A 10,136-nucleotide genomic window follows, 5' to 3' on the forward strand; every position below is an offset into this window, starting at 1 on the left:
CGACTGCTTAATTTTGTGCAATTTTGTATTTGCCTTAAACCAGGACCTAACACATTCATACAATTATAACTCCAAGTAGGCCCTATATGTAAAGCACTTTGGCCAACATGTGGTGTTTTGTTCTATATAAATAAATGTGATTGAATGACCAATTTGTACCCTCTTCCAGGGGCCAGGGGACGACTAAACCATTTTAAACCAACTGAAATATGGCCAAACCCCTCTAAAAACCAGTCTGAGTAGGTTGGGAGACCAGCAAACCCAAACTTGGCTGCTTCAAGATGGTCTTTTCAGCAGACAGTGACTTTGTTTTCATGTCAGAAACTGGTACAGTATAAACTCATATTAAGAGGAAAATAATAAACAACTAGAATAAGCATATGACGCATGGTTGTTTGCATTCTTCCAGTCAGAGTGACATACTGATCTGCACACGTATTTCCACAGTAACCTTACACTGCAGTGCAATATTTCTGAAGTGATGCTGAGCAGTCCATCGTGACAACAGAGAGCAGGTGTAAAGACTCAGAATAGCACCAGCATTGTGGAATCCAGTTTTAAAGCTTCTAAGTGCCTGTTGTTACTGAGTAAGCTTTCTATAAATCTCACCCTACACACTCTTACTGGATCTGACACTAGTAGTTCAGTTGCCGTAACGTATGTACGTTTGAGGTCCGCTTTGGCACAGAGTTTACAGAGGCCTATATATTTCAAGGATTTTACCACGCGCAGCCGGAACACAAGAATGGGCCAGTGCAGTTTAAGGACATCCGAGCAGTTTAACGAGCTCACGTCACTTACAACTATAAAGATGTGTGAAAAACGCACTCCTGGCATTCCGCAGGGGAAAGGGCGAACGGACGTCTCTTATGAACCCACCGCGGACAGACGACGCCGCGGGCACGGGCACTGCTCTGGACTGGTGTTCGTGGCAGATACAACAGGCGGGGTGTGGATTGATAAAACCATCGGAAGACAACGGTGAGCCCGTGGATGTGAAGTTGGTCGCTGCTGTTGTTCTTGTTGCTCCCTGAAATCTATCCTGAGGATTTATAAAGGTGACGCTGACACAGTCAATAATCCAGTGCTGGAACTAAGTATCTGGAAGGCTTGGGATGGTGATTCCTGGATATCTGAGGGAGATACCATTCACTTTTTTTGTTTGTTTGGTTTCTATTTACTGGAATGGAAAGATTGAAAAATGTTTATTTGAAGACTTTTTTCCGAGACGATTTATCATCGAATGTTCTTTTATAAATATTTTTAAACTAGTTCATTGTGACTTCATGCCAGGTCATGCATGTGGTCAGCTGATAAAAGTAATGAGATGGAAGCCTATATTTCTTTAAACTTGTCGTCACATATCCCAGTCTCAGGGCAAACATGTATTTCATTTATTTTGTAGGAAGTTCAAGTTCCTTCATGTATGTCAATTGACTTCATCGTTATTTTCTTTTAGATCTTAAACTAAACAGTGAAAACTTTTTTCAGCCATGTTGAACATGACATTCTATGAAAGAGATGCAATTTAGTTTAATTAATTTATCATTCATTTATTTATCATTGAACATTTTATTCCTTTAAATGTTTTGTACAGTGATGAATTCCATAGGACACCGTTCAGGCATTCTTAGCAGCATATCGTTTGGGAGGTGTCCTGTGATACTTTGACCCAATATTTATAGCTATGTAGATAAGCAAGATATAATACATCACTGAGTAACGCAGGCAGACTCCATCTTAAGTAAACTCACATTTGCCAAGAGAAGACTGTAAGAAACATTGGTGTTTGTAAAACATCAGACGTTTACAATGGGCCTTTCAGGATCCAGACACAAACCTGAAGCACGTATCCTCCTCTTAGGGCTTGACGGAGCTGGAAAATCAACTCTTCTTTACAAACTGAAACACAATGAGGACTTCCAAACAGTTCCTACAATTGGATTCAATGTAGAAATGATCGAAGCCAAGAAGAACAGGGACAAAATCATCCTGACTGTGTGGGACGTTGGCGGTCAGATAAAGATGCGAGCGCACTGGAGGAATTTTTACCAAGACACAGCTGGAATTGTGTTCGTGGTGGACTCTTCTGATATTAAGCGCCTGGACGAGGCCAAGGGCGTCTTGGAACAGACCTTAAAGAGCGAGAACCTCAGGGGACTCCCGGTGGTGGTTCTTGCCAACAAGCAAGATATTGTAGGAGCTGCTACAGTAACCGAGATCACAGAGCAGTTTAACCTGAGAAAGAGCTGCAGTGAACGAAACTGGTTCATTCAGCCGTGTTCGGCGCTGACTGGAGCAGGTCTAGTGGACGGCTTCAGGCGAATGGCACACCAGGTGAAAAAGACACCCGAGGACAATATCAAAGAGACCGTGAAGTATATAAGATCGAAATCTGTTATGAAGAAATAACCCACATGGTAACTTAATCACTTTTATGAAAGGTTGTGTATACTATCCTACTAAATATAGTTGGACAGTTCATAATCATGTGCAACCCTATAAGGTTTAAATGAAAAAAAATTACATTTGCAAGATACTGATAGCTACCTTGTTCTAAATGAATTCAGAAATTCCTGAATATAGCAACCAAGCCTTTGAAGTATATAAAAATACAAAATCTTTAAAAAAAATGCCTATGCAAACATCAAAATGTTAACTCACAGAAAGTTACATCATGTTCAGTCATGTGATTTGAAATGATAAATTGAGTTAAGTCACCATGAAAGCTTCTAAATGTTACCTTGATTTAGAATACATTTATTGATATGTGTTGTGAAGTAGTTCATATTTTATGAATATTTTCCTTTATTTTAGAACATAAAACAGGTTCCCATTTTCAATGTAATTAGTTCACTGATTTGAATGAGAAATTTAAGGTACCATAAAAAAAGGAGCTAAATGTTACCTTCAGTTATAAACCATAAATGTATTTGTTACAGTATATGCTGTGAAATAAAGAACTTACTCGTGCAATTTTACTTTATTGCACAAACTTTGTGCCTGAATAAATTTAAACAATTTCAGTCACATACTTGTTCTGTGACTGCAGCATACACAGTAATGGTAAGGACCAAGACAAGATGTAATAAAACATTTATTTTTAGAAAAGGTCACTTTTCAGTTTCCATTTTTATTCTTGCTCATTTTTAAGTGGAAGGGTGGGTCATTATTCAAACCCGCTTCCCTCTGAGCCAAAAAGATCAGACGCATTAAGGGACAGGCTGTCCTCTAATGGACTGAAGCTTCTAGTCTCTGGAGCGGTTTTAAACTCCAGCTCATCCGTCACGGGCCTTATTTGGGTCAAGTTGAATAAGAACTCCGGCTCCTCTGTAACAGACGTGGAGAAGACCTCTGCTGGGCCAGACGGCGGGTGTGTAACTGACAGGGTGGTGCTTCCTTGCTTTGGGATCAGAAGCAGAGGACCCAAGGTAGCAAGCTTCCAGTCTGTTTTAAAGGGAGAAGGGGGCTGATTGCCACATAGCTTGAATTAATACGGGTGAAGAATGAAACATTAAAAATCATGCAAACCTTTGTTCGTGTCGGTTCCTCTCTTAGACGGACCACCATAGGCATTATATTGCCTTGACCGTATGAGAGCTCTAAAGGGTTCCAATGATTGACCGGGTATCACTTCAACAAAATCAGCAGGCCCAGGTTTCCGTCCCTTTGGCTGCATGACAGGAGGGGCTTGTGTGATGCGGAAAGGCTTGATTTGTTCAGGCTCGGCCACAACCGCACCAGGCTCACAGCTGTTACACACCTCATCATTTCCGTCCACAGACTGCCACCTGCAGAGTTCATATGGGTTCTTACATAAAGAACCACTGATTGATATACCAAGACTTAAATATCTGAGTTAGTCATTACCTTCCATCAATAAAAGAACATGCTCGATTTTGAGCGCTCACAGAATACGCAGCAGGGATGGCCTTTAGGTAACATGTGATGTACACCTATTTCAAATGAAACCAGGAAGCAGAAATCTGTATGACTTGTGAAAAAAAATATTTACAACAGTTTTTGTCCATTCAATGGGGTCCCAAAAAAAAAAAACACACACATTGAAGAATCTTTGGTTTCACAGACCAAAGGTCATTGAGGTTTAGAATGACATGATTCATGACAATTTAACTACACTAAAAACACTAGCCATCATACACTTGACGACTTTGTAAATGGTTTCAGAGAAAAATCTGGGCATCATACAAAAATCTGGGCATCATACACTAAACGACTGAGGATCAAACACTACGAGACTTTCATTTCTGAACAAACTCACAAAAATGGTGATTCATGGCAAATGAAACCAATGAGCCCTTATGCCAACTCAATATCAAATATGTTTTAGATCCTCCAACTGGATGGAACTCAAATCTGAAACTTAAAAATTGTTCCAATAAGCACTGCACAATTCATTTATATCTGCCAACTCTGCAGATTGACTTGTCTGAAATCTGCTGACTTGTCAAGAATGCAAATGTGGGTAAAAAAAAGAAAAAAGCATCACATTGTATATATTCCAACTTTAAATTACAATTTTCATTCTTGGTTGAACTATCCTTTTAAATCAATCTTAAAAGTTCTGCTCACCGAGTTGCTCGTCAACTTGTGGAACCTGAAGGCATCCAACAGTAGGTTTAACTTATTGCCTTCGCTCCTCTGCAAGAACTTGGAGTGAGAGTATGAACTCCTACTGTCTGAAAGACATCTGAAAGCGGTCTACATGATTAGAGAAGCTCAAAATGCTGAATTCAAGTGTACTAAAGGGTTTTATATTGGTGATCCATGGATATTAAATGTTCATGGAACCATGAAACATTAAGGCACAAAAGGTTCTTTAGATTAAAATGTTTTCCACACAATGAAAATGGTTCAAGAAGTTCACCGAAAGGTTCTTTGGGGAACCCTCAGTTTTATACATCCCTTTGAATGCACCATTCACTTTCACCAAACTGGTAGTTACAAGACCAGGGCCCGGTTTCACAGACAGGACTTTGATTAAACCAGGATTAGGCATTAGCTCAATAAGGACATTCAAGTAGCTTTTTTTAAACATGCCTTACATTACTAGTGTGCATTCTTGAGAAAAAACAATGGCACTAACTCACATTTTAAGATAAGTTTCTTTCAGTTAAGAGTTTTAAGTCTTGACTGTGAAACCAGGCACAGGTTTTAAAGGAACAGTTGCATTCAATCTAATTGATGTAATAAAAGCAACACTGCAAAGTCTGAATCAACTCACCCACGATAATCTACAAAGGAATATTTGATGTCATCAGCATCAAAGTTGAATGTTGGTGTAGCCACACACCAGTCAATAAATATAAGTAGGGGCAAGTGATTGGCCAAGGTAACTGATGCTTGAAGGTGTATCGCATCCCCGAGAAAATAGACGTTTGAGCCCCTCTCATACTGCCAGTCATCTTAAAAACATCAACAAAAAAAATTAATGATAATAAATAATTCTGAAGGCCAACTTGGCAAATTTAAATACTATACCACTCATCAGTCGGAGAGCAAAGTCCAGATAATCTGTGGATGAAACAGTGGAAGCAAATGGAACCCAAGCAGGCGCCACTGCTGCACTGTCGACATTATACCGCCTTAAAAGAATTTGAGAAATAAAAAAAGATAACTGTTAAGAGCTCAAATTAGTCATTAACTACGCAGTATGGTCAGCTTACCTCTGGAATTGGCACTGAACAGGTATGACTGCACCTTCCTGGCGAAGCACACCATCAGGAGATGGTAGAGGAGAGTACACAAGGACATTTGAATACACCAGAGAGTCACCAATTACCTGTGAGAAGACAATTAACCCATGAGCCTGGTTTCACAGACAGGGCTTAGTTTAAACCAGGATTAGGCCTTAGTTCAATTAGGGCATTTATGCAGCTTTTATAAATGTGTCTTAGAAAATAACTGGGGTGCATCTGGAGAAATACAATGGCACTGACTGACATTAAGATGTCAGTGCAAGTTGCGGTCAGTTGAAATGGCTCAAACATGCATTTTAGTCGGAGACTAGACTCAAGCCTTGTCTGTGAAACCGGGGAATGCGTTTGTAACAAACCATTTAGGCCTAGTAGAATTATCGGTGTAGCTCAGGTATGGTTGATCGATCACAACCCAGACAGCAACCGTGTCAACCCAGATGAATCCACATGTACCAGATGTGGCCCAAATCTATGTTGCCGTCTATAGGAAGTAGATGAGGCAGATATTCCCGTTTAAACCTGGTATTTTACTCCTGTCCACTTTCAACCACTTCAGATTTATTCAAGGGAAGGGTCTATGGGTGGGTAAATGACGTTTTCAAATCTTTCAAACAAATGGACTAAATGAGCTCATAATTCACATATGAACACAACCGATGAAAACAAAAACATAAGGAGAGCATCAGCTTTCCTTTCTGATCTGCCACCCACAAGATCTCACCGAACGCCGGTTACAAATCAGGAATGGGGAGAGAACATTGTGCTGGGTACGTTTTTCATCCTCAAACCAAACTTATGTTTTCAAACTCAAAACAGACAACCAGAAATTGTTTAAAACTTACAGATAGTTTGGTTCCACAATCTTTGAAAGAAGCAATTATGGTTAACACTAATACTCCAGTTTGCACAGCTCCACATGATGAAGACATTCCGGGACCCAACCACAGCTCCTCCGCGTAGACAGGCAAGCCCGCGGAAAACAGGTCTGCGTTCATCACGACCTCGATTGTTTCGTCATGGCAAAACACGGAGACCTTTTTCTGACGTTGTTGTGGAACAGGGTCGTTTATTTTAGACAGACTTTGAGGATTCGCGGCCTGAAACTGACTGTTCAACAGCTGCTGGTTTGCCGAAGACAATCCTCCTTGCTGGAATGTACGAGGGTACATTCGAGGATAACATTCAGTGCGGAAGGATATCATAAGAAAGACCGTTATCCACCATATTAAAGTGCTAGTCAGCCACATCACGCCTGCTAAATAATTATATCACTCACAAAACCGGCTTCTCGAACATCCAAGGAAAAAACGCGTTGGTTGACGGTTTTAACACTTTTTATGAAAACTGCAGTTACTGCTTTATCACTCACCCAAACCACCTACACACCTGATTTCTATTTATTCAGGCCAATTAGGTTCCATGCATATATTTATAAGCAATTATTGTGAGCTGACGCACCTGTGTCGAGGATATCGGGTTGTGGCGTGTTTTTAAAATATGAGTAGCCTATATTTTAAAACTTCTGGTGAAAACTAACATTACATTAAAAATCAAGGATTTAGGTCAAAATGTGAATTTTGTGAGTTTTAGATTTGTACAGCTTTTAATCTTCACATGCAGTGTGACAAATTAACTTTTAAAAATACAAATATTCAATGTGAACTTCAAATAATCGAACAACTACATTAAAAATAAGTTTTAGGTGGGGCACAGGATGTCACGGCAGGAAACTGCTTGCAACACACTGACAACAACTATTTTATGAAGTGTAAATTATGCATAAACACAAAGCCTGCCAAAACACGTGTCATTTGGTGTGGTATAGTCTCATAAAATTATTCAAAATTACTCAGAAAAAATGGCACAAAAGCTGTCACTGGGACTATACTCTTTAAAAAGGTTCGAATATATACCATTTAGGTACCAATATGTGCCTTTGAAGTACTAATATGCACTCTTTAGATACAAAGATGTGTCTTTTTAAAGTGTACCACCCTAGTGACAGCTTTTGTATCTTTCCTGAAAGTGTATATTCACAACCTATTAAACAAATGAGTGAATTTCATGTATTTTTTGGGGGTTATCAAGTTAACATATCCTGAGCAAATCTTTCACAGCAATCAAAGTATTAAAACAATAGACACGTAGAAATCAATGGGTTTATTTGGGGTTATAAAAAGTCTAAGGCAGAGAAGTAGAAAGAAATAGAAATAGACTACAATGTTAAAAGGCACAATAAATTACTAAGTTTCCTCTGCTGTGCCACATAAAAAATACAAAAGCCTTCCCTCCACAAAACTGGAGCGTTGTTTATCACTCATTAAGGCAGACTTTTTAGTTTGAGGTCTTCAAACAGAAATCTGAAGGTTGTGAAAGAGTAAAACACAAGTTGAGATGTTAAAAAAAAAGTTTCTTGTTCTACAATGAAAATTTGAGAAAGAAAATGCACCATAACAGACAAAACGGCCAGATTGGCAAAATCCTTTCAGTCCTTATTTCGGTGTTTATGGCATGAGGTATTAACTGGCAAGTGGACAGCTTTTGTGCTGTTGCTTTTTCAATTACACATCATGGCAGTGGTTTTCTTATTTTTGCCCCAGCAGAATTGTCACAGGAACAGGAAAAAAAGCCTGAGAAGACATATTTTAATTGTTAGTTTCAATTTTGTAACGTTTAGGCTTTTAATCAAATGCAATTTGATAATCATCCTTACCAATAGCAGACAGGATGGACCCTCACAAGAAGGAGCAAACTTTCTGTGTCCTGAAGGGGTTGGTGCTTGAAGACACACCGGTCAGCAGCGGATCCTGAACGGCGTTTTGAATGCAGAACTGCTGAAGCTCTGCGGCCGCCTGAGAAACCTAAATGGCCAAAATTACACAACAGGTCACAAACATCTGGAAACTGTAGAAAATATTATACACAATCAGCTGCAATGGTAAATACAAGCTCATACTAACAGACAAAATCATATAGAGTAACTAATAGAGTAGTGTGTATTTCTTGGCTAATTTTCTAGTATATAAATAAGGGAGAAAATATAAATATATAACTACATTTAAAAAAAATAGATGGAACTAATCTAAATAATAAAATCAGATTAAAATTTACATTTGTAATTATTAAAACAAATTTAGATTCAAATACACAGAACCGTACTACAGAGAATAGGGGGAAATTATCAGCATTCATTTGGTCTATATACTTTTGAAATCTACAACTGCCTTTTATATTTTAGGGTTGGGGTCCCTCTCATTAGGATGATCCTTTTTGGGGGTCCATGGGATCTGAACAATTGAAAACCTTGATCTAGACTCTAGATAAACAAACTAACGTTACCCATCGTAGCTAGCTAGACCTTTTATAAATCAAATATTCAGTATTTTTCACCCGAGATCGTTATTAATATCCAGTTTGTTTAGTAGATATTTGTACTACTTCACTGAAACAATAAAACTATTTTAATAAATCATCTGAGAAGCCGATAAAACAAGCTAACGGGTTCCAGGTCCACGCCCAAGCTAAACCCGGCTGCTAACTCACTAGCTTCAGTCTCATTCGTGATTAAACCGCTAGCTAACAGAAACCAACCGACCTTTACTCTGTTGATGTTTGCTTCGAAGCGCAACTGCTGAACGACTTTCTTCATCGCAACGATGCTTGACGAGCCCGACATCTTGTCTGATGATATTTCCAAACGATGTGCAACAGAGAAGACAAAAGTTGTAAGAGGGCAGTTTCCGGTTTGTTTCAGTTAGTGATTTCAGTCCGGATGTGTGCACTAGTGAAACGATTCCGTTCGCGTCATTTCGAACCATACTATGGCGAAGGCTACACTTATTAATATTAATAAGGCTAGGTTTTTAGCATACTATGATAGGTTCATGCGTTAGCTGCTGTACAGCCATTCAACAAATCAGTTAAGGTTACTGGGCGAACGTAATTAATATTCATAATCTAATTATTCGTATTGGACCACAACAACATGCGCCACCTAATGGCGATTAGATGTAATACACTACAGATAGATTTAAAAAAAATTCTCGCTTCTGCTTCTTTATATTTATATATTTTAATAACCTCTTTATATATTTGTCACCCACCCCTAATGACGCTATTTCATGACTAGAATGCTGTAAATATTTTAATACTTCTCTGTATTCATGGTGTTGTAACATGTATAACAACACTGAAATTATTATGGAAACAAGACAGTCCAATAAAATGCGTCCTAGACTAAGTCTTCATAAGATTGGTTTGTCTTATTCACAAAGCACAAATGATTGGTAGATCTTTCAAAACAAGTTCCCCCACAGTAACCTTTGAAGTGGCCTACTATATAGACTAGTCCCCATTTCCAATCAAAACACTTTGGATTTCACCTCAGACATTTCATTTGTTTCATGATCACGTTAT

The 10,136-nt window shown here is 38.7% G+C and overlaps 3 protein-coding genes across 3 annotated transcripts; 1 reads left to right on the forward strand and 2 right to left on the reverse strand.

Moving 5' to 3' along the window:
• Positions 1-550: 550 nt before the first annotated feature.
• arl14 (ADP-ribosylation factor-like 14) lies at positions 551-3,116 on the forward strand. The gene has a single exon (XM_077205823.1). It carries the CDS (start codon positions 1,813-1,815, stop codon positions 2,410-2,412), a length of 600 nt encoding a protein of 199 aa, XP_077061938.1. The 5' UTR covers positions 551-1,812; the 3' UTR covers positions 2,413-3,116.
• zp3b (zona pellucida glycoprotein 3b) lies at positions 3,085-7,046 on the reverse strand. The gene is made up of 8 exons (XM_077205742.1): positions 6,563-7,046; positions 5,688-5,803; positions 5,503-5,606; positions 5,246-5,426; positions 4,594-4,711; positions 3,871-3,956; positions 3,532-3,791; positions 3,085-3,447 (listed from the first exon to the last, which is right to left on the reverse strand). The coding sequence occupies exons 1-8, from the start codon at positions 6,965-6,967 to the stop codon at positions 3,170-3,172; spliced, it is 1,548 nt and encodes a 515-aa protein (XP_077061857.1). The 5' UTR covers positions 6,968-7,046; the 3' UTR covers positions 3,085-3,169.
• Positions 7,047-7,865: 819 nt separating this feature from the next.
• Positions 7,866-9,490, reverse strand: gng5 (guanine nucleotide binding protein (G protein), gamma 5). Its single transcript, XM_077205942.1, has 3 exons — positions 9,316-9,490; positions 8,434-8,581; positions 7,866-8,350 (listed from the first exon to the last, which is right to left on the reverse strand). The coding sequence occupies exons 1-2, from the start codon at positions 9,394-9,396 to the stop codon at positions 8,456-8,458; spliced, it is 207 nt and encodes a 68-aa protein (XP_077062057.1). The 5' UTR covers positions 9,397-9,490; the 3' UTR covers positions 7,866-8,350; positions 8,434-8,455.
• Between the last annotated feature and the right edge of the window lie 646 nt (positions 9,491-10,136).

Source organism: Siphateles boraxobius, unplaced genomic scaffold, assembly GCF_051911475.1.
Source record: "Siphateles boraxobius isolate OS27281-9 unplaced genomic scaffold, OSU_SipBor_1 1, whole genome shotgun sequence".
In the NCBI taxonomy this organism is placed as follows: Eukaryota; Metazoa; Chordata; class Actinopteri; order Cypriniformes; family Leuciscidae; genus Siphateles; species Siphateles boraxobius.

Excerpts from the sequence above, each read along its gene's own strand:
- gng5 (XM_077205942.1), bottom strand. The coding sequence starts at position 9,396 with ATGTCGGGCTCGTCAAGCATCGTTGCGATGAAGAAAGTCGTTCAGCAG. Across the intron at positions 8,582-9,315 it reads CAAACATCAACAGAGTAAAG|GTTTCTCAGGCGGCCGCAGA; the intron begins GTCGGTTGGTTT and ends TTGGCCATTTAG.
- zp3b (XM_077205742.1), bottom strand. The coding sequence starts at position 6,967 with ATGTGGCTGACTAGCACTTTAATATGGTGGATAACGGTCTTTCTTATG. Across the intron at positions 5,804-6,562 it reads ATTGTGGAACCAAACTATCT|GTAATTGGTGACTCTCTGGT; the intron begins GTAAGTTTTAAA and ends GTCTTCTCACAG. Across the intron at positions 3,448-3,531 it reads AGGAACCGACACGAACAAAG|ACTGGAAGCTTGCTACCTTG; the intron begins GTTTGCATGATT and ends CCTTTAAAACAG.
- arl14 (XM_077205823.1), top strand. The coding sequence starts at position 1,813 with ATGGGCCTTTCAGGATCCAGACACAAACCTGAAGCACGTATCCTCCTC.